This window comes from Eutrigla gurnardus (genome assembly GCF_963514095.1).
Source record: "Eutrigla gurnardus genome assembly, chromosome: 2".
Classification (NCBI taxonomy): Eukaryota; Metazoa; Chordata; class Actinopteri; order Perciformes; family Triglidae; genus Eutrigla; species Eutrigla gurnardus.
In genome coordinates, this window is record NC_139916.1 from 3,785,169 (window position 1) to 3,804,939 (window position 19,771).

The 19,771-nt window shown below is 42.2% G+C and overlaps 1 protein-coding gene across 2 annotated transcripts in view; it reads right to left on the reverse strand.

Moving 5' to 3' along the window:
* igsf21a (immunoglobin superfamily, member 21a) overlaps positions 1-19,771 on the reverse strand; it is a 173,282-nt gene that overhangs the window by 48,512 nt on the left and 104,999 nt on the right. For both annotated transcript variants that reach the window (XM_084020896.1, XM_084020897.1), the window contains exon 4: positions 17,191-17,309. In XM_084020896.1, the coding sequence (XP_083877022.1) occupies positions 17,191-17,309 (119 nt within the window). The remainder of the gene's footprint in view (positions 1-17,190; positions 17,310-19,771) is intronic.

The following is a 19,771-nucleotide window of genomic DNA, read 5'->3' on the forward strand; positions in this document are numbered from 1 at the left end:
TCTATATAAAACCCACTGCAGTAGAACGTTCATGGATTTATGAACTGTTTACTCAAAAATGGCTAAAATCCTTTTGTTGTAAAGAGGCTGAAGCTGCGTCCATTCATGTTCTTGTCCTGTACAACCACAACAAATGTAGCACATTAATAACACGTCCTAATAAAATATGAAGAGCATCTGTCCTTCAGGGTTCTATTGCAATAAATATGATTCACGTTCACAAATACGGCTGGAAAGATAGATATTAAATGGCGTTCAGATAAAGATAATTAAATATATTTTCACCTTTGCAGGTCCTTAAACACACCACGTTGTATGGTGTCTCTTTCTGCCTGTTTTGGGTGCTCAGATTGCGATCGGAAAGTACTTTCACACTTGGGAGTAGAGGTGTAAACGTGCCAAAAACACATTGAGGGACAAATTGCGATCCAATGGGGCCGAACCGCCTCCAGGTGCTGATCTAGGATGCAACAAACATGTGGGTGGAAACACGTATGGAGTGTCTCCCGAGGACCATTTCTGTACATTCAGTTTTAATCAGCTGTGAATATTCAAAGGGGCTCTTGGTGGTCCTCCAGTCACGGTGGGACCGCCACGACCGCATGGATCACCGTCAGCGCTCGCAACCTCTTCCCTCTGTGTGTGCGTGGGGGTATAGACATATACCTCAAAGTCATGTTCGAGGGCCCTTCGCGTTTTGAGACCAATGTCTCCGCGCATTACGCACCACCATCAGGACCAGGCTGCAATGTATAACGCAGCTTCCGCTCAAACCCCTTTCATACGGAGCCCAATGTGGACGCTAGAAAACCTCATGATCCGTAGGATCGTATCTTGATCCGTAGGGTCGTATCTTGATCCGTAGGGTCGTATCTCGATTCGATCTGTATAAGACGTGTTTCAATGCATGGCGTAAAGGGAGGTCAATCGTTAAACAAATTAAGTTTTAACATGGCGATTTTATTGTCAGAAAGATAAGTCTGCATGTAATTTTGAATGATATCATATTTGGACCGCGGAGGAGTAACGTGTGGATGTGACGGACACCTTCCTGGATCTGGATCCATCTGGTTTCTGGTGCAAAGCTGTTAAAAAGTAATAATTCAACTCTACAGCTAAGTGTTAAAGTCATCTTAGTAGCTACCTTTTGCAGTATTGGTAGCGTGGTAGCGAGGCCGCTGAAGCAACGCCATCACAAGGTAGCCTCGCCCAAAGGCATCCCCTGCTTTATCGTCTATTTGACTCTAAATGGACCATAATTTACTAATTTAACATCATGCTGTATTGAAGAAGACTTGAAACTAGAGATTGAGACCATAACCTCATGTTAACAATGTTTACTGAGATAATACATCAAGTTATGTCAGAGACGATACACACACACATCTATATGGCCGAAACAGCGGTAAGAAAGAATCTCTGAACCCTGATTTTAACTGAGTAAACACATCTGGCTGCGTTCGTCTTCACATGTCACCGGGGTTGCAGACGGCCTCTCGAGTCCCGACCGAAAAACAGTCCCAACTGTAATTGTGAGTCGCGTAGCAAGCCGGTTTCTATTCCACACTCACTCAGTCACAATAGGAGAGGATAAAGTGAGAATTTGCTTTCGGGCAAAGTCGCAGCAGCAAGAGCTGGCTGAGAGAGAGAGTCTTCATTATATGGAACAAGGAATCATTTATGGAGCACCGTTACTCGGTTCAGGGGCAATCTGACAAACGTATTGACATTGGCACACATGAGGTTGCAGAGATCTGCACCTACTTTCCATTATGGCATAATTTGATTTAGGCGGAGCCTCGGCTCTGTAGCAAAGCTTCCATTCTGGCACATCATGAAATGTTGAATATTTTGCATTTCAAGAGGGTATTTTTTTTGCATGTTCAGAAACAAACAAAAAAAATGTGCATAAGCCACTCTCCTGGAAATGCAAAGTTGTTTTTGAATATATACTGTATATATCAGCATTTTGCCACCACTCACATGATGAGATTACAGTCCATGGACATGCATTATTCAAGAAAGAGGATTTTTTTTGTGTTGTCTACGACTGCTGCAGCGAAAGAAAGTTGCTGCCCGGGTTTTGTACGTTTCGCTTTGAAAGACATCTTTTTTCCACCATCCACCAGCACCCACATTAAGATTTTATATCGGTTTCTGACTCAAATCTGCTTTTTTGGCTCATGGCCACTTCAACAATTCACTCTGTAACAGATTGAATTATCCAAGATCAGAACAGAGATTGAGGCTAACTCGAGAATCTTAAATCTCTACTAATTCCTTCGCCAAAATCCCGGCATCAATCTTTTAAATCCGCCGGCGGCGACAATGTTCTGAACGCCCCGGCAAATCCCGGCTTGAAATAGCTGCGTAGCTCCGAGCCCCCGAGTCATCCAAATGTACGGACTGCGTCCTTGTGTGAAGGAACATCAGTGGAAGTTAAACTGCCGGCTAGAGACACGTGTCCCTCCGTGTGTGTAGTTGTACGATGGAGCACCGGAAACAAGAGTCTGGCCCGATCAGTCAATTTAGCAAAGCCTGTTATCATTGAAGAGTGTGATAGTCACACTGGAGGTTAGTCATTAAAGCTGCATGTGAAACACCATTCTATCATTTCAGGTCTTTTCGCCCACCAAAGTCCTGTTTTCTACGTCTATTTGGAAGAGATCACTCTCAGGTTTTTCTCCGGAAAACACCCGCGAAACAATTACAGCTCATCCAGAACTCTGTTGCCAAGATTTTTAACTGGAACAAAGAGACCTCCCATCACTCACGCTCTAAATCCTGTTCGAAGGTCTTTGCACTCGCTTCTCGCCGCAACTTCAATTAGTCTCAGCATAGATTTTTTTTTTAAGATCCCGCTACTTTTGTCTCGTAATCTATGCGCGGACCTGGCCCTGACTGCATCCCTCATCTGCTGCCAAGATAAGAGTGATTCAGTCCTCAGATCCTGTGGCTCCTCTAGTCAAGCTGTATTTTTAGTTCTAGACCCAAATCTGAAATACACATTTTAAGGCACTTTGTCCAGCCAGTATAACATGTAGTTTTTAATGATTTTTGATGATTGGCTTAAAAAAATCTACACATCAGGATCAGCATTTAGCGAAACTTTTTCATACTCTCACGTGAAACTCGCGTCACGGCATCGGCTGGGTAAACACGGCAGTGGCGTATACGCTGCGGTAGCATAGCAGCTGAGGATAGAAGCTATCAGGAAAGTGTTCTTTTAAATAAACTCCTGGTGTACTTAGAAACTGTACAGTGTACAGACCCTATGTGTACTACTGCAGAAGTTTGGTAACATTCCATGCATTATTAGTGGGGTAATTTACGAGATATACCCCCTGTACCATAGCGCTAGTACTAAGCCATTCGGCTGATAGCGGCTATCTTGACCAATGCTGACCATCGCTAAAAATGGGGTGTTTGGCTGGATGTCATGGTGGAAATTACCTAGGGTGCATTTCACTCTGAACCATCACTTTAAGAACAGGTTTCTACCCTTTTCAGTCGTTGGATATCAAACTCTGGAACAAGATTTCAGATCTCACAAGCAACACCTGCCCGCTGCCGTCCGTGCCAGTGCCACATGTCGTGCCACCGGGGCTTGAAATTAACATTCTCCAACCCGCCAAATACGGACCAAAAATTGGCAGGCGCTGTGTCAATTCCACCGGCTACTTTGGCAGGTGAGCTCTTTTTATCTCGGTTCTGTAGGAACACAAAGCTCGTCTCCCAATACTGAGCCTTTTGACTGCTCTCGCTTGCTCTATTTTTTTTAAAAGAGAAAATATTACAAAATATACATTTATTAATTGACTATCGATTTGCCCCCATTGCGCGTTCCTCCCCGGCGGTGCATGTGAGGTCTAGTGAGTTTTAAGACAGCAGTCAATTAAGCTCAGTTCTTCACAGCATGGGAGCAGCCTTCTCTGTAGCTGAAGCACTCACTGCAGCGGCGTATTAAATATGTGGGGGGAAAATGGATTGTGTGACTACATTTCCATAAACAGCCTCTTCCTGGCAGAGCTGCTGTGAGTGTATCAGCTAGAAAGGAAGCTGATGCAGACAACCGTCCTCCCTCCCATCTAGAGCTCAGCGCATCATATAGATATGAGATATTATAGCTCCGATGTCAAGGTGGTATGAACATATCTCATTCGTTTCCTGTCTTGGGATTTGGAAGAGGCGTTTCAAATCTTTTGACTTACAAATATGACACACGTGAGAAAATATTAAATTCTGGAGTGTAGCTATAAAAAAAGGCCAAAAAAGCTCCCAATGGTACAATTACTGTGGCTAAAATGCTAAGAAGTGGAACAAGACTGTGAAGGAAGAAAAGCATAGTTTAACTAGAGAGCCCCAATTAGTGGTTAATTCCTAAAATAAACCACAATCATCAAGCTGGCGTTTGGCTCTTCTAAAGCTGTCACATTTCACAAGCTTTCACTTTCATTTTCTATATTCATCAGCACAAAGTCTGTTTTTCCGCCCTTTGAAATAACTGAGTATGTGAGTTCCTCAACCTCAATTAAATCTTTATTTTGGAGAACACTTTTGGAAATTAGCAATCAAGCCAACAACACCTCTCTGTCAAGAAAGAAATAAGGTCTCCTTTTGTAGGTTATAGGTTCTGATACGTTCATTAACAGGTCTGGGTTTGTTGGAGACACCTCCGAAAGACTGAAGGGGTAAATCTCTAAATCCCAGCAGGAGATGAGACATTGACACAGCCTACCCTTTATTTCATAGATCACGTCAGAACAGCACAAGGGTCCCGATGAATTTCTCATTTCAATCCCCCCTTCAGCTTCCCCCTCCTCTGATTGTAAAGTTTTAAAAAATAGGCACACTGAGAAGAAATCCATTTGATACATGCCCACAGGCTGCTTTCAGGGACTCCAAAACCCTGTATTTCTTCTTCTCCCCATCAATTTATGGCCTGTATCACAGTCCTTTTGTGCGGCCGCAAAAAGATGAGTGTCAAATCTCAAAAGAGCTGAGAGGTAAGGTACTCAGCAGCCACTTTTGGAAATACATGCAACTCCAACCCTCCACCCCTGACTTTCACAAATCATTGTCTCGGTGGGAAAATGCTTTTACCCCAAAATAAAGATTTTTTAACAAAAAAGGATCTTTTTATTAATATTTAAAAGTACAAAAGTGACATCCATCTATTTAGACCCAACGGTTAACCTCACCTGCATGTCTTTGGAGTGTGGAAGGAATCCGGAAAGAAGTAAACAGACACAGAAACGCCGGCCAGTGGGTTCGAAACCCGCTGCCAAATATTTTCAAAATGCATCAAATGGAGACGTATTGGAATCAAATATTATTTGTGGTGACAGAAGATCAGTCTATGGAGACTTTGTGGAATCAAGTCTTAACATGGACCAAGGACAGCGTCATCGGTTTGAAGGTCACCATTTTGAAGCTATTTCGTCATTTTGGCTGTCAGATTTTTGTTTTTGGGGGTGGAGCTAAGTGCTGAATCAAACCTTTTTTAGACGACAAGAAAAGTCACGTTTCATTTTCATAAACTGTTGTATGACAAAAAACATGGACGACTACCAGATTGGACAACACCGTGGTAGCAACCTGTCAATCACAAGGTAGCCCGCCCTAAAGCATCCCCTACTTTATCATTTTCACTAAAATAGGACCTTAATTTGCTAAATGAACATGGATTGAAGAAGACTTGAAACAAGTGACTGAGACCATACATGTTTGCTGGGATAATAAATCAAAAGAGATGTAGGGTCATTTTCCCTTGACTCCCATGCAAGCAGACTGATTTTTGCAACCAGAGGAGTCCTAACTTTTGCATTAAATCACTTTTCAGAGCTGGAAGTTGTCTCCTAGAGTGGAATAGTAGCTCAGGAGGTGTTGGTTCACCTCCTGGGCACTGCTGAGGTGCACCTGAGCAAGGCATCCATATCCGTAACTGCTCTTTTGTGTTTCAGGCCAATGTGTGTGTGTGTTTAAATAATGTGAGAAAAGATAGATCCCCCCTCTGGGCGATTAATAAAGTAGTACTTCTTCTTATATTCGAAGGCTGTGCAATTGCAGGGAATTAAAGACACAATCTGTCTTTTTACAAAAACAGGTATTGTCTGTACAGGCGTTCAATGCCGTGTACAGAATTCATCATAAATGCAGCCTCTGTGAGAAGAGAAAGTCATCATTATCTTTCCCTGTCAATATGTTGTGAAAGTCTGAAAGAGATGAAAAACTGATCTGCTTTGTGTTTTTCGGGGGGGCGTTGATATTATTAGAGATCCCTTCTGGTGATCTACGCATCAAAACCAGTTTTTAAGGGAGTCGACGGGGAGCGCCACTTCTATTCACCACAGAATAAATGTCACGAGGGGGGATGGCAAATAGGTTACGAATGACAGACAGGTGAGCGCGCATGTATTTCCCCGTAGTTACAGACAGATCTTAGCGTGGCGTCGGTGCCGAGCTAAAAATAAATCAAATCACATACTCCACGGGGCTGGAATGATATTACAAACTAGGGAGCCGTTATGCCTCTTTTCATCCTGTCTGGCTCTTCTTTAGTTGACCTTTTTTCAAGTTACAGATGCCCTTGGGTTCGGTCTCTCGAGAAATGAATTAAATCTTTAACGATACGCTACGTAACACATAACCTGCGTAAGTGAATGAAATGATTCATTTAAAAAAAGATAACACCGTCTGATAAGTTTTGTCAAACTTGCTAAAAAAAAACATGAAGCTCAGAAACTATTTTTAGGAGGGAGATCACTTGGAAGGAAAGGAGTCTTATCAAGCAAGGTGATATTGAGGTAAAAAGGTATAGAGAGACAAAGAGGCGTTTTAATCCTTCACAACAATCGGCTTGGTGTCTCTGGGGAGGCGAAGCCGTTTCTCCTCCGTCACCTCGTCAGTCAACCGCGCTCGATGGGAGGGACCTTGGCGAGTGATGAAGACGTCCTCGGCGACGGAGGATGCGAAGGTAGACCGTGCCACGAGGAACGAAGCCCGAACTGCTTCACAGCATGCAGATACGATTACAAGGAGACATCTGGGGAGGCGTCGTCTTCCAAATCAGACGTGAGACGTCTCGAGGATGAAGGAAGGGGAAAAGCTACCCAAGAAAAAAAACAACAAAGGCCCCGCTTCGTGAAAGACTTCACAAGGTTATCCATAAAGTGATGGTTTAAAGACTCTCGGAAACTATTTGAAGATGTGTACGTTTGTGTTTTAGCGGCGATGCTTTGAAACCAAATAAAAAAATGCTGAATTTCAGAATGTTTCTTCTTGTCGAAAACAACGTCTCAGTGTCAATTGTACAACTTTTGTGTATACAACGACCTTGACTTGACCAATTTTTTTATATGACTCGCTGACTTGAAATGATATTCCTTCTCCATCAGGCATAAGAAGCGTTGTTTTTAACGGGGTATAAACATCCTTCGATGTCACAAAATGGTACTTGTTCATTTTGGCGACCCGGTACACTCGGCACGGCCCTAATTCCTGCTCTTTAACATAAGTGCCATATGGCGGTGGAAGCAGCGCGGTCTACTCTGGACTCGCCTCCGTTTTAAACGAGCAGCCGAACTGCGGGGTCTCCCACCATTAAGTGGGTGCACTGAGGAGGAGAAAAATGGATAGTACACTTAGCATGATGTTCTACTCAGCTGTGAGCTGGAGCAAAAAAAAGAGGAGAAAACAGGGCTTTAAATGCAGATATAGACAAATAAAATTGGTAAATGGCCTCATATGATTGAATTGTGTATGAAGCAAATATGTCGGCCTGCACGTGGCGCTGTCTCGTCAAAAATATCGCAACACTTGAGGACAGGAACACGGGTCTGCTGGTTGAAAGTCCTGTTTGTTTGACCCACTCTTCCTGTGTGGGTTTTTATTGGTCTGTATACTATGTCATCACATTCCCGTAGCTAGGTCCGTAGCTTTGAACACATTTCACCCGCAGTGAATGATCTCTATTTGAAGATAATTAAGAATACTTTGAGGAGGGCAATTCGATCCCCTGGGTCCTAGTGTCTGCATGTCTAGCTGTCATTGGAGTGAGACACTGGAGAACGCTTCATAAAAATGTTTAGGGTGGAGTTAAACGCAGAGAGGTCAAATTGTAATAGAAATATAATATAATAATAATAAATAATATTTGAATAATACTTATGTGCTGCATTCGATATAACAATACAGTGCAATAATTCGACTGCTGTGTCTAAAACAACCTGAGTCCCCGTACTGACTGTGGTCATGGATCACAGAGGAGACGGCTCCACACACACACACATACACACACACACACGCACACACACACACACACACACACACACACACACACACACACACACAGCGAAACCCCACGTCATTGGATGCAGTTGCTGGTAAACAAAACACAGGAGCTCGGCTGTCGAGGAGCTGTAACATTTATTTCATGACCGAGTGTAGCTCATACTAAACATGCACTGACTCCCCTTCGATGGCCCACAGAGGCCCACCGTCTCTGTCTCACACACACACACACACACACACACACACACAGCGAAACCCCCCGTCATTGGATGCATGGGCGCTCCCTAAGGAGCTGCACCACTCCGCTGCACAGTATTAATATTTGGTTTAGTTATTAAAGCCAATGTGTGTGGACACGCTTCTCTCTTTCTATCAGCTCTCCTGCATGTAAAGGGTTAATAACATGGAAGCTTAAACGCAAACACTGTATATGAGAAGGTGACTCAATCACCGTGACGTCACCCATCGGTTTATGGACTCGAGTTCGGCATTTTTGATTATTGCCATCTTGGATAAAGATTTTTATTTGCAATCAGTCACCAGAAGTGACCATATTTGGATAGCGGAAATGTACAGGTCATTTTCTCATAGACTTCCATGCAATCGGACTTAATTTTGCAACCAGAGGAGTCGCCCCCTGATGGCCAGTAGAGAGAATGCAAGCACTTCAGTCACGCCTCAAAATGAAATGCCTTGGCCTTCTTAAACTCTGGCTAATTAATGCACAATTTACAGATGGACGTATTTAATTTGATTCAAAGATATGAACAAAGCAACAGAGAATCGATTTTTACCTGTTCTAAATTTCACTCAATTGTCATCATTTATTAAATGTATACGGTTCATCAGCATATTTGCCCACTTCCTGACATCATCGCATCAACAATGCTGATAATCGTGTTGAAAAAAAAAACACCTTTTAAAAATGTAGCATGCTGCTAAATGGGCATCTGGATAACATTGTCAATCAGCAAAGTCCCTAATTATGTTTGGTGGTTCACAATAATTTGTATTTGCAAACATTAATTGATTTGCTAATATTTGTAATTGAGTTATTTGTGAAGATAACAACACTGGTTTTAAACTTTAAAACCTGATTTTCTTTCCCCCTTATAAATACCAGCTGGGCAGAATGGAGCTCCGTCATGCCGGTGGACTGAAGGCCTTTCCTTTACACTGATGACTCTCTTTACAGCCATCTGACGGCAGCAGGTGTCGCTCCCATCTGCAGTCTCCAACTGGAGTGATGTTGCGCACTGTTAAGCCACAATCATTCACGGCAGATCCGCTGGTTAAATCCTGTGCAACTGGCGTCAGCCTGTTGTAAAATAAGCGAAGAATCCCTCCGTACTCATGTGCACATCAAATGTGTTGTTGTGATTAATTATTCGACACAGTTTGCACATCAACAGGCTCGTTTCGCCCCCCAAAACCCGTCGGCGACGATGATAATAATCTTTCTGATCCCGCTCTGTGCCCAAGTGCACCGCCGGCTTGCCAAAGGAGTCTGGCCATGAAACTCCCAACGCCCTTGGCGAGGCGCACTAGACTGCGATCTGGCCGCGCCGCCGGGTTCACGAGCCTGCGGTGTCCTCTTGTGCGGCACAGAGCAGCAGTAACCGTCGACTTGTGGAGGTAGAGAGATAAAATCAAACGCTGTGTGCAGAGAGAAGCACTGACAGCTGCTCATTCTGGGGGACGGACGGACATCTGAACCACGGCGTTAAATAAAACATCGCACAGTAGGTTAATCTGGTGATCGGCATGTTGCATTTTCTAGATTATGTGGGGGGTTAAGGAGGGAGGCTATGCAGAGTCCAGGTCAACAAGTGAGTCTAGAATCTCTTATATAGTCTACTTGACTGAGTACAGTTTTGGTTATCTTTTCCCTGATTTCAGGGTGGTGCCCCGTACATTAATAATCATATTTGAATCATATATTAATATCATTATTAATGTCCATAATTATATTGATAGTAATAATTATCTGTTAATAACCGAATCTGCTCCTGCTAGTACCCCAACACATATTCAACAAAAATATTCATTTTGTTGCAGCGTCACCGTGGTGCTCGTCTGTAAGGCTGAACCCAGGTTGGAGCTGATAAAAAGTCATCGGGCCAAAATATTGCATCCTGCAGCCTTTTTATTGGAAAGAATATAAGCAGAAGATATGATGCAACCGTCAGATGCTTGTTTTGTTTTGTTTGCTGTGTAAACTCTCCGGATACGAAATCAGGCTCTTTATGAGGCCGCAGCCTCGGCGAGCGCCGGCTGCCCCGCCGATGACCGCCCCGCCGTTGACCGCCCCGCCGATGACCGCCCGGCAAATGTCGACTGAACGAGGCACCGAAATAAGCTGGTGGGGAAATTTGTTTTAAATGGCTTGTTGTTAATGCGGCCACAAATGAGATACAGTACAGCTGCTAATGTAATTGCAAGATTATGCCGCCGCACCCAAATGAAGCCAATGAAAAGGTTTCCAAATTCTGCCTCAAAATGAAATGAGAGAAGCCGAAACTTTACGTAGAAGGAAAACAGACAAAACTCCGACCGCATGGAAGGAAGCAGACAACAGTTCAGTGTTGGGTAGAGAAATCCTTGAGGAAGCCCATGGGTTGTTTATTTTTGCCTCAATTATCACCCCAGAGTTTTAGCTCAAAGACAGACTTTTAATAATTCATCTGCTCTTTGAATTTCATTTTCATTCTTTCCCTGCAATGGACTCCAAGCCAACGTGTTGTAGTAAGGAACACTGAGGAGCGGCGACGGATCAGATGAAATCATCTCAAGAAGAAGAAAAAAGACTCAATGCACTCAAATAGAGATCGCCGTCGCTTCCTGCATGAAGCATTTTTGCACAAAAAAAATCAATGGAAGCGGCTGCGATGCTGACAGCACGCTATAAGACATGAAGTGTGATGAGCAGGAAGGTGACACGGAGGCTAAATGAGAGAGTAATGGAGAATCGGATCAAGCACTCTTGAAACAATCCCCCGGGGGACCGAGGCGTGCTGAAAGACGCCGCCGAGTACACTTCGCCATGCGGCGGTCAGAACCGCCGTCCCGTCTGAAGCTGAAGAACTAGATCCAGTTCTTCCTCTACTTCCCCCGGATGCAATCCATCAAAAACCCCGCCACCCAAACAAGCCTTCGCATGCACTCGCACACGGCCCTTAACTCTTCCTCAGGAGCACGCCGAACTGCAGTGTCTGCAGGCGTCGCTGTCGTTGGCCCCCGGCCTCGTACGCCATTAATCCCACCCATTTATAAACGAGCGCCTAAATATACACAGCGCTTAATTAAAGTCGGGCATCCATTATTGAAGCGAATCCCAGTTTTATGGGATGAGAAGGTAATTAGTCCCTCTACACCTTAGCGCTCATCTCTGTTTCCCGGGGTTATAAATACCCAGCCACGCCGCCTCGTTGAAGGGTATCCTTTAAATTACATCCTCTCGCTTCACAAAAGGTTAAAAGAAAGGATTTTTCCGGAGATACGTGACGTGATGTTTAAACACGAGGGGGGCTATTAAGATGTTCCTCCGGCAACCCGGCGGTCATGTGATACAGACAACAACACAACAACCTCAGTCGTATCGGACGCTACGCTCAGATCAACCAGGAGGCGGCGTCCCCCAAGGTCAGCCTCCATTCAAAGGAGACAAATAACCTTTCCTTCTCATCTTTGGAATGTGGCATAGAAATCACTTTGGGTAATAACAAATAATGACCCTATCTCGACCATTGGGGGAAAAGAGGTATTGATTTCTTTCACCCACCAAAAGCCGGATATTATGACCTTAGCTTTACGGGGATGGATATGTCAGCGTCTGCGCTGTGAAATATCTATTTCCATGTGATTGGTGGCGATGGGTCAGAAGTCTATCCCTCAAGTATTGAAATCACAATACACAATACATCAGTGACACTGCAATAAAGTTTGATATGTTGTGTCCTTCAAGTCCAATACAACAATTTAAATGCTCAACAAAACATGACTTGTTAGAGAACAATTAAATATTGAGAAAAGTGCCCAATTTCTTTTATTTAAAAATCCAGCTCTTAATTGTTGTAATTGGCTAAAGTGATCTCAAGCACTCAACGTATTTCACAATGACTTTGACATTGAAAAAGCTTTGATTACAGCGAAAGCTTTGTAGACTTGCAGTTAAATCAAAGTGTATAGTTTGGTGGGAACCAAGGTCAAAGGTTAAAGGTCAACCATGAACATAAGTAAACTGAAGCTAAACAAAATTGTGTCTCATTTTAGGTCGAATTTTATTTACAATTCATGTGAATAACCCATTTTGTGAAATACAAATTAATGTGAAGGATACATCATGTCTCGTTCTGCCTTTAGATAATGAAATCGACAAACTGTAAATTGCTTCTTTTTTTTTTTAAATCTGTCTTTTAAAATCATCATTACATCGTGTCTCGCAAAAAGAAAATTAGCTTTTTTTCTTTTGCAAGGAAATAATTCATTCGAGGAATCATAATGTACTCGACCCAACACCGGATGAGAATTCTTTGATTGATGCAATTTGTCATCTCTTTCTATGATTTTTTTGTTTGTTGTCAACTTGCTTTTTTGTTTTTGAGTATATTACCTGTGTTTTTATGTGAAACTTTGCCATCTTTACCAGGACTCACTTTGTAAAAGCAATTCAAGATCCCAAAGGGATTATCCTGGATAAATAAAACATTGATATTGTTGGACAAGTTGTATTCAAATGAGTTACAGTTGTAGTTGTTTGCATGTGCTTCTAGTAACAACACATTTTAACTTAACCATGAAGTTGCTTATTTATTTATTCTTAGTTATTTAATTAACCTTCTCTTTATGTCAAAATACTGACGTCCATCAACTGAGTCCTCATCATTGAAGCTATTACAGAGAGGAAGGCGTGGTCAAAAGGCCAAACTCTATGACACTGTCAGTTCTGTGTATTTTACATCTTGTTGAATATTTCCTCTGCAGGCGGAGACGGAATGTGATTTGACAGTAAACTCAATACCCTAATAAAGATTCTGTCCTTCAGCTGATTTCAGCGTTTTCTCACGATGAACTTCTCATCCATGACCTTTCAGTTCGGATGTTGATGTTGAACTTTGATAACAACAGAGTGCCTCTTCATGAATTATCATACAGTTATCCGTCAATAATTATCTTTACAGGCGGAGTGCACCATGACAGCTTGTTCGGGTTAAAGGGTAAACGATTTGTGCCCGAGTTATTGGTGCTGCATCTTATTCATTAATCTCATTATCAAGATAAAAGCTTTTTGATGCGATGTCCAGGGGATATAGTACATATATACATATGGTATATTGAAAAAATGCTGCTTTAAAATAAAAGCTTTTGAATAAAAAAAAAACCAACAAGGTGCTTTTATTGTGAAGGATTTGTAGGAAACTGATTAAAATTATTTCAAATGGTACATACTTCCTGGCTCCTAGGTAGGCGAGGTCATGAGGGGTTCACCTCTCCCCCCATCCCAACCACATAATTTGGAAATGTTGGGAACATGTTGTGGATTAATAAAAGCAGATCGGGTTATAATTGCATAATGTATTTATATTTATATTGCTGACATTTGTAGGAGGTTCCAGGGGTTTTATGGGGGAAATTAAATGTGTCTTTCCACCATTATAGAGCCGCTCCTTAGACCATCAAATGTATCTGATCACTGTCTGATCAAATAAACACCAGATCACAAAAGATGCATCAAAAGACCAGTGTAACCATGGCGATATGCTCTGGCTGTACAGTATCTTTCATGCGTACGTGTCCAGAGAGTGAAGGACAGTAACGAAGGTACCAGGAGTTCAGGGTTTAGCCTTTTAAAAACTGGATGATTGAATTTCTTGGCAGGGGATTCATTAAAATGATAATTCTTATTTATGAAGCCCTTTAAAAAATTAAAATACTCTCCGTGTACCGCTTCCTATTAATTAACTTTTTTTTCCACCCTGCAATTTTCTTTTTCCTTTCTCCTCTCGTCTTTTTTCTACTTCTTTACTTCCCACTGAACTTGACACACTAATAGGTTATGAATAATTCTGTTTCAGTTTAGACGGCAATTAGCCACAACGCCAGAGGCCATTCTTCTTCTTCTCTTGTGGAGTGGTGATTTAAGACCCAGCTGAGTTCGGGGTGCTCCAACTATCCCCACCACTGCATCGCTCACTTCTTCCCACCCGTCGCTGGAACCAGAAACAGTTAACTGAGTAAATCCCCTACAATTGATAAAAGTCTTTCACTGACGAAAGTGTGTGGGGGAGGGGGCGCTCAGACAGAGGCATGGGATTGGTCATCAAATTGAACAGAGCAGACGGTCAAGGGCTTAGTTAAAGAGAAATGAACGTCTAAGTCAAAAGGGGCGGTCGGGGGAGGAAACATGAAAACCATAGGCAGTTCTGTGTTATGTGATAATGGAGTAATATTGTCACACGATGTCTTTCCTCTGGTGTTCCACTGGAAATATTCGCCGCTGCTAATTAGCCATTGGACCACATGGAGAACAGCATGTCTCTGCTGCAGGAATTGATACATCAGAGGCAGGCGAAACAGCTGTCGTTAGGAGGGGGGGGGGGCTTAAATACAATAATTACAGCGCAGGCTGAGCAATAGGCTACGGGCGCACAACGTCCTCTCGTGATTAAATGAGATATCAGGGTATAAGTTGTATCACAGAGGCAATGCGGTTTGAAGGGAAGCAAAAAAGATCGGAAAAGTAGTGGGCCCCGATACCTTCCACCAAATGTTGAAAACTTGCTGTTGCAGCGAGAGAGAAAAAAAGGACATCATTCCCATCAACTTGAATTTTCAGTGGAATCGACAAGTCTATTTCTGTCAGGTTCACAGTTGAAGGAAGCAATAACCTCCTAATGGGAGACATTCTACATCCGTATCGCCTCGGAAACGTAATCAATTGTTACGTAGCCGGAGGCCGATCACGCCACAACATTTAGAATTCATCTTCTACGATAGGGGATGATGACATTTAACGTGTTCCCGACACAGAATATGAAAACAGGCAGTTTTATAAGTATTGCTAATTTCCAACTTCTTATGAGATTTTTACAGATATGGTGTGATTAAAATACACAGCTTCCAATATCATAAAACCTCGATACGCTGCACTCTTAACACACGTTGAGTGGCTGGCTCGGTTCAGCGACACCTCTGACCCCTGAATTGGGTTTAAGGGGATAAATCCAAAATCCCTAATATTTCAAAAAGCAAAAAGGCTTGAAAGACTGGGTGGTCGAGGCTTCATCCTATGAGCCAATGCTAAACAGACTGATAGGTGGGCGGAGGATAGGACTACTTCCTGGGACTGTCTTTGGACACATTGGTGAGTTTGTATTTTATTTATTTTCTATTGTGGTGTTTTGGGTTTTTGTCCTTGAAATCAGAAAATGTCAATACAAATATGACTTATAAAAAAAATAATACACATCACACAATGTACATCTCCCACGAGGAAATGTTTTTCATGAATTCTTGCAGACGGTCATGACAGCGGGACAAAGAAATCGTAGCCACAGGGGAGAAAGCAAACATAGATAATGATAATATTATCTACTGTATAAACCACTGGATAACATATCTTTGGTATTCATTGGTGATGAATGCACCTGTTGTCTTTATTGTCGTTGTTTATATTCTCCAAGCCAACGTCCACCCGAGTGGTATCTCATTTATCATCTCATCTCAACGCTTTCACGCCAAAACCACCTGGACATGCAGCAGAAACAGCTGACTCGTCAAATTCATACCAGGCTGGCGGGAGACAGCTGATCGCCAATGAAATTAATGAAACATTAGTTTTCATCCAAACACAACAGTGCTGGGGTCTGTCCTATTTCAACACCACAGATGAGGAGTGCAGATGTTTTTTCTTCACAGTGACATATAATGCAGGTTTAGAAAATACATTTACAAAAAGGAGGTAAGAGATAAATACACCAATCCACGGACCGTAAATCTGCGATAACTGAAATGTTTTGCCACTTGGGGGCAGCGGAACAAAGTGGTGACATTTGATCACCAGTTAATAAGGCAAACTTATTAGCATACAGGAGGCAACCTCCCAGGCTGAAAAGTGAAGCCAAATGCTGAAGTGCCTTAAACTTGCATTATTTCTAATGACCAGCAGGGGGAGACTCAAATAAATTTGATTGTATAGAAGAAAACCACCCTACTTCTCACTTGATTCATTACCTCAGTAAATATTGTAAACACGAGTTTATGGTCGCTAGTTTCAAATCTTCTTCAATACGGCACAAAGCTCATTTTAAACAAACTATGATCTGATAGTTATCTGAGTAAAATAGACAGAAGCAGGGTATGCTTTAGGGTTTATGGTTTTGTCTTACAACTTTAAAAATAAAGACTGTAGTCACTTCAAAGTCAGAGTGAAACAGAATATTTGAATGTTGCACAGCTGCAACAGAGATTTAGATGAATTGCTTTCTTGTCCATTTAATTGAACTGCTAAAAAGTCTGCGAGCACATGGTGCAAATCTCTAAACAATTGCATTACCTGCGATATCCAACACACTAGTTGATATTTTTTTCCACCAAAGACTGTCCCTGTTACAGTCTGAAAACCCCCAGCACATCCAACATCTAGTACCGCCGGTTTTAAAACATCCCCCCTGCAGCACCTCACATAAAAGAAGAAACCTTGCACTTTCTTTTGTTGAGTGATCAAGATGGATGCGTCTCCCGCCGGCAGGCCTGCACAGCATCCAGTCTTCTCCATCTTTGTTCTACAGTCCAAACCCGCCGACTTTGAATGGTCCCTCCACATGAAACCCGTGTCCCACACGGTTTTAACCAGAAACACATGGAATACAATGAAGACACCGACTGAAAGGTACTCACACATAACAGTAAGAAAAACATTCCCTGAAGCCAGGACAACCTTCTCCCTCGTCGCTCGGTCGTAGATGCCCACGTGGCATTCGTAAGGCCCGTTGTCGGAGATCCGGACCTCCGGGAGCCTGCAAGATAAGAGTTTGTGAGTCGATGCCGATCTTTGCATTTGAGCAGTATTTAAGCAGTGATGCAACATTTGATGAGAAAGTTGTGAGGTTATGGAAATAAGGCTCTAAATACAGATCAATCACTCATCTGTTGATCTATGGTAATATTGGTAATAATAATAATTAAGTGTTCACAATGGGAGGTAATGTCAGTTAGCTTGAGATGCTACCAATACTGCAGACACAGTGAAGACTTTAGACTTTTAAGTAAATGTAAAAAAATGTGTAAATGTTACAAATGTTCTAGTTTAGAAGTAAATTCTTGCCAACTTCATTGTACTTGCTTACCGCTTTGATTTAATTTTACTTTGAACCTTCATAAGTTCTTCATAAACAATGAAATAATTATGAACTCATGTGAAATTAATGAAGCTCATTAGTATCAGTAATGTATCAATTATATGCTCATTATTATTAGTGCTACATCATTTTAATGATGATACCTGCATTTTAAACGCCAAAAAGGTCCAATAAGATGACCCACAGTCGTTTGTGTCATTTATCACTGATAAAGACATCGTTTGTTCATCAGACACATTTATTTCACACACGATTCTCTCTACTTTATTGTTTTTTAAGAGTAAGAGGATACAATAAAAGTTTTTTAAACAATTTCTCAGCAAAACAATATTCATTAAAATGTGTAATGATGTTTATTAAACATTTATTTAACTGTGACAGAGAAAACACAACAATAAACACAAAAGTTTCATACATGCATTCTGTAAGAGATGCAGGCGGGATTCGAACCCTCAATTTCTTTCATTCTGAACCTGCTTGTTAACCAGCTGAGTGATGTCTCTGAGCTGCATCAGCAAAAAACTTTTACTGACAAAAATCTCAAGTAAAAAAATGTGCACATGATAGTAACTTAATGATGTTTATTAGTGAAGGGAGTACAACACAAATGACAATGGTCTGCTTTGTGAAAGTCCTGTGTTGGACCATCTCCCCCTCCCCAGAGATTTCTGCTGAACCTGTGAATCTGTGCATCCACCACAACGGAGGATCCCAATTGACTTTCCGTTGGCATCGTTTCCACGGCGCCGCTGTCAAGAGGTCGTCGCCACGTGTTTCTCTGAGATCAGGGCGGATTTTTCAACGCAGAGCTACAATCTGTATTCTGCGCTCGGCTAATGTGTCACCAGTGATAATCAAAGTCAGACGCTACTAGTCACATTTAGCCCCTGTGATTTATTCCCACAAAAACAGGAACGATTGTCCTTGCCGGCCGGGTTGTTTCGGATGGGGACCTCTGTTGGAACAGCGGCGGGGCTTTAATAAGTCCAGCACTGTGTGTGTGTGTGTGTGTGTGTGTTTTAACCCTCTTGTGGGGACATTCATCTGATTACAAAGTCACATTGTGGGGACAAAATGTCCCCATAAAGTAAATCATTCCATTCAGTGTGAAGGCTTGTTTTTAGGTTAGGTTTCGGGTTCGGATTAGGCTGGTTGTGGTTAAATTACTTGGGGTTACGGTTACATAATGTCCCCAGAAGTCATGAAAACACGACTGAGTGTGTGTGGCTCTCCATGTCTTTGAACTACCCTTGAGCAAGGCGCTTCAACCTCAACTGAAGTACATTGGAGTACATTTGATTCATCCCTAGTGTTGCCTGTGGAAAGTGTTGTATCTGTTAACAATCCTGAAGTTCAACAACTTTTTTTAAAATAATTTAATTTTAAAATGTGAATTAGTCACAGAGGTCAAGTAGCTAAATTACAGCGATGCGTTCCTCCCTAACACTACTGATGAGACAAATATTTTCCTTCTATATCTATTTGTATTCTCTTGGCTCTTTTATGAAATCTTAAAATATTTAATGAAACCCGACTCGCCAGGGACAGTTGGATTGATACGTTTAATAATGCTATTTAATTGAAGTATCCTTTAACTTTAACTGCAAGGAATCATAAACAAATGTTTGGAAAAGTGAAAGTATGTGTATAAAAAACAGAAGTGAGCACTCCAAGATATAAATTGAGGTTTTTCCTCCCCCTGCATTTCCTCGAGGGATAAGCATAAAACAAGTGAGTCCTTCTTTTTGTTCCACCGCAGTGCAAAATGATGAGAATAGCACAGTGAATCTTTCTGTGGTGGCGGCTGGGGGAGGTAATTGTCTTTGTCTTGACTGGCAACATTACAGTAAACGCTGATGTAGCCCGTTGCTTTGTGTCTTTTTAACAAACAAAGCCGTAGCTCTCCGATGCTCAATCCCAACCGCTGCAATTCAACGGATCCAAAACCAAGGCAAGAGCAGGGAAACCCGCGGGTAAGATAATTCAAAGCGTGGAAGTATCGGCCCGGAAGACGGGGTGAAGGAGGCCACAGAGAACAGCATTTCTGAGTGGCTGCCTGCTTCTGAATTCTCCACCCGTTCGCCAGCGAGACGCATCCATCAGAATTCGGCGAGGAAAAG